The sequence below is a fragment of the Buceros rhinoceros genome, unplaced genomic scaffold, assembly GCF_000710305.1.
Source record: "Buceros rhinoceros silvestris isolate BGI_N320 unplaced genomic scaffold, ASM71030v1 scaffold32582, whole genome shotgun sequence".
Classification (NCBI taxonomy): Eukaryota; Metazoa; Chordata; class Aves; order Bucerotiformes; family Bucerotidae; genus Buceros; species Buceros rhinoceros.
This window is the reverse complement of record NW_010397665.1, coordinates 395-5,003: the sequence shown is the minus strand read 5'-3', so window position 1 is coordinate 5,003 and position 4,609 is coordinate 395. Positions and strand designations below refer to the sequence as shown.

At 37.4% G+C, this 4,609-nt stretch overlaps 1 protein-coding gene across 1 annotated transcript; it reads left to right on the top strand.

Moving 5' to 3' along the window:
• Positions 1-58: 58 nt before the first annotated feature.
• LOC104502382 (pseudouridine-5'-monophosphatase-like) lies at positions 59-3,261 on the top strand (the record flags this gene model as incomplete). The annotated part of the gene is made up of 2 exons (XM_010146348.1): positions 59-288; positions 3,081-3,261. Coding segments are annotated over 2 exons (411 nt in total), but the record flags the coding sequence as incomplete, so codon positions are not given.
• Between the last annotated feature and the right edge of the window lie 1,348 nt (positions 3,262-4,609).

Sequence of the window (4,609 nt, the reverse complement as noted above, 5' to 3'; positions counted from 1 at the left end):
CGTATACCTACATATATACATATATATATAAAATAAATTTTATGTATTTGTCTTGCAGGAGTTGATAAGCTGATCCGTCATTTACACAAACACAACATACCCATAGCTGTTGCCACCAGCTCAGCTGAAGTGACATTTCAAATGAAAACAGCCAGACACAAAGACTTCTTTGGTCTTTTTAATCATATTGTGTTGGGAGATGACCCCGAGGTGAAGTGTGGCAAGCCACAACCTGATGCATTTCTAGTTTGTGCAAAGAGATTTCACCCTCCTGCACCTCCAGAGAAGGTAAGAAGGGGGAGGAACAAATTAACAGAAAAGTTAGGAATATTCTGTTTGGGTTATATTTCGATTATTTTTTTTTTTACATGATAAACCCTTAGATTAAGATTTAATATTAACATTATAAATATCAGCATCCTCTGTTTCCAAAGATATTTAGGCTGTTGAAGCAAGAGATTGTTGGAAAGCATAATTTCCTCCCACTATGTATAATGTTTGAAATGCAAATTGCTCTGATGTACTACATGGTAGTGTGCAGTATTAGGAAAGTGTAATGATTTTCTGCTCTATGCATAAATCTGCAAGCTTAGCTTCACTACTTAGAGTTTGGAAACAGTTATTTAAACATAGATCAGTTTATTCTTCATATATTCATGGCTGATTTACTTCTTAAGTGTCTAAACATTAAAGATATTTCTTTTTAAAGAGGGTGTATGTTTTTCCTAAGCCATCTCTTTCCTTTTCCATTCTAAATCTCTGAGATCATAATTCTTCTTTTCCGATTTAAAACTAATTAATTAGTTTGAACAATCTTTCTCAAATAGCAGAAGTGTTTGGTTTTGCTCTCTTATATATAACTTTCCAAACTTGATTCTAAAATAGAAATCTGTAGGGAGAATATTTGAAAGATAAATTGAGGGTTAGTTGAAACAACATCCTTGCTTTTATTTTAAATTAAATTGCCTTTCTCCTTGAAGTATTTTTCTCACTTCTTCTCTGTCTTGAGTGGAATGTAAGTTCTGAAGTTTTGTGGTTTCATTACTGCAGAAAAATGCTTGACATGCTTATTTTTAAGGAACACTTTAGGTGGATTAGACTGTGATTACCGTTTTCTCAGAGTTGTTGAGGAAGCAAATGGTTACACAAATACATAGGAATGATTAGCTAAGATTCTTCAGCCTTTCATACTCCAAGTTCTCACCCAGAGTCTAAATGGTATTTGTGTTGCCTGGAAATACAAAGTAAATTAAGTCTGATGCAATGCAGCAGACTATGAACAGCGTTAACCAAACTGTGTTTGGGGTTTTATTTTCTGTTGAAAGTTCTCTGGACGTTGGGTGAACGAGCGTCAACTTCATTTGTTTAGGTGTTAAGATACACCAAATGTACGCAATCATGTTCATGCAGATGGCTGTTTTATGGACTTGTTAGGTACTTATGTGAGTAGGCCTTGTAGGTATGGTACATTCCAAACATTGAAGAACCGGAGCAGCAAGGCTGTAAAGCTCACCTTAATGTCAAGTCGTTATGAATTTTGAACATGTTAATACTCAATTGAGAGCAAATTATCGGGAAGCAGTCCAAGGTTTTGGAGGGGGTGAAAGAGGAGTTGAAAACAAGCTTAAACAACAGCTTGATGTTGCTTTCAGGTGAAAATATTCTTTCTTGATTAACTGTATGTCTACGGAACAAAAAATCAGCATATGTTCCTGTAATATTGTATGACATTTTTTTTGTGAAGCCAGACAAGACATGTGTAATGCATATTTTCAACTGGATGGAGGTGTGACTGTAAGCTGTTCTGTAATTCTGAAAGTAAAAGAGCAGAAATTCTTGAGAATTTATGTAAAGCTGGGTTGAAACTGGTATCTGAAGGAGAGGTAAGAAAATTGAATGTCAGCTGTGTTAATAACAAACAATTATTTCATGTGAGGAGCCTCTTGGTTTATTTGGCTGTATTTCAGAAAAGTCACCAGGTGATAATAATTTAAAAGGACAAAAACATTAAAAGAAAAACCCAAACACAACAAAAACAGTGACACCGTGTTGTAGATTTTTTCATTTATTCTGTGTTAAGTAGCTTTAGCTGTGTTAACAGTGAAAACTATTTTAAGATAATAGTAGCATCTGTATTACGCTTAATGATTTTAAACTTTAAAGGTATGTTAGACAAACAAAATTTCAGACTGTTCGTGGTAGTGTTGTAGTTATTTTCTTTAACCAAGAAAAGTTAAGAGCATACAAGTTTGAACCCATGGTTTTCCTTTATATGAAATTTAACAGCGTTCCCTTAGTGCATATAGTTCAGTTCAGTTTTTTTTGTTTCATCTACAAAAGTCGCGAATGTTGAAGTGTTGGAATTTAGCACAGGCACTGAACTCCCCAGAAGAAAAACAAAACTATCAGCAAAGCTATCTGAAACATTCATGGCCAATTGCAGTGTAGTGATGGCATCTGCAGTGTTTAGTCCCAGGCAGTGAAATAATAGTCACAGGTTTGGATTTCTTGGTGAAAATCCGTAACATACAAGTTTGCAGCAAAATGTCAGGAGGTGTAGGTAATGTCTAACGAATAAGCGAGAAAGGGATTATTAGAGGAATGTGTTTGCTGCTAGGACCTATACGTCTATGCTGTATGTGATGTGAACATTTTCCGTTGCCTTAGATTTGCTCTGATTCCTACCTTAGAGCTGTTTAAGGTTCTTTGGAGCTCTATGTCCACTTAAGCATTGGAGATTGCTTGACATGCAGCTGGAGAGGACTTCTGCTTTAGCTTCCTGCTAAAGCAACGTGCCAAAACTACGCGGTGAAGGAAGCCATCAGGTAGCAACTGGAGGACTGTGAGATTTGCTTCAAAACTTAACTTCTGCTCCAAGTGAAAAATACAGTGTAGCCGTAGAAGGCCAAATCCGTGACCAAATTCAGCCTGTGACTGTTGCTGTGCAGGCATACTTCTACAAGTAGGCTGTTCAAAAATGATATCCATGAAAATGGATATGATGTCTGCTTTACTGTCATTGAAGGATGTCGTAATTGTCCATCTGGGAATTTCTTAAATATTGACCTTTTGGTTTGCAGTCTTTGGTTAACTGGGAACTTAACGAGCATAATGATGAAACCACAGCATGGGAATTTCAAAAAAGATGCACCCTGCAAATTCAGCCTAGGTCTTACTATCTTGTGATGTACGAAGGTTCATATGAACTTCCCACACTAGTAACAATGGACTATCATGTGAATAATGAGTTAAATCAGTCAGGTACTCAAAATGTGATCTATAAATTAAATACTAGAAATTTCATCTTTAACTAAAATTCCCTTTTTTTTTAATAAATATATATGCCAAATTCTGCTCTCAAATACACAGATGTAACCTATATGAAACCCAGGTGGAGCTGTACATATGTAGAAACAATGTATGCCTGAATATTGTAGAAATTTCAAGCCACAGTGTTCAAAACGCTGTGTTCTTTTACATGCATTTTATTTAGAAAATTGAAAAAAAAACTTTTCAAAGTATTATTTTATCGGGTTTTTTTATTATTTTCCTACCTTTATATGATCATAATTGGAAAATAAGTTGTTTCATATTCTTCTAGAATTAGTTTCTATTTTACTGTGTTTCAAATTTTTACAACAGGAATTCCTTTTAAGAGAACCTTTAAAATGTGCTGGAGAGGCAAACTGAAATTTTATTGATGACTCCACTGTGAGCTATATATGCCAAGGGATTTCACGGCAGCAAGATGGTCTTCTGTAAGTACATAGGAAACAAAAGGAAGACTAGGGAATATGTAAGCTCGTTGCTGAATGAGATGGGCAAGTTGGTTACACAGGACATGAAGAAAGTTGAAGTGCTGAATGCAGCAAGTCAGGAACGTCAGGTCACAGAGACCAGAGTTAAGGGCTGGAGCAAGGGAGATGTACCCTTGTTGAAAGAGAATCAGCTAAGAGGATACTTAAGCAAACTAGATGTTTAGGGGCCATGGGCCCTGATGGAATGTACGTATGAGTGCTGAGGGAGCTGGCAGATGTCGTTGCAGGGCCACTCTCCATAATCTTTGATCCATCATGGTAATTGGGAGAAGCGCTTGAAGAATGGAGGAAAGCAAATCTCACTCCTGTCTTGAAGATGGGCAAGAAAGAGGACCCAGGGAACTACAGGCTGGTCAGCCTCACCTCAGTCCCCTAGAAAGGTGATGGAGCACCTAATCCTGAAGACCATTTTGTGCACAGTAAGGACAAGGAATTCATCAAGCGTAGTCAGCATGGCTTCACCAACGGGAAGTTATGCTTGACAAACTTGATAAATTTCTGTGGTGAAATGACTGGCCTGGCAGATGACGAGAAAGCAGTGGCTGCTGTCTACCTGGAATACAGTAGGACCTTTGACACGTTCTCTTATAAGATCATCATAAAACAGCTGTTGATGTATGGGCCGGATGGACAGACAGTGAGGTGGGTTGAAAACTGAACAGCTGAGCCCAGCGTCACCGGTTTGGCCGAGGTTGAGCCAAGGTCCGGTAATGATAATACCTTCCCCTATTCCAGCAGAAATAGGGGAAGGGAGCAAAAAATTTGTGAGACCTCTAATATGCTTTTCGGAA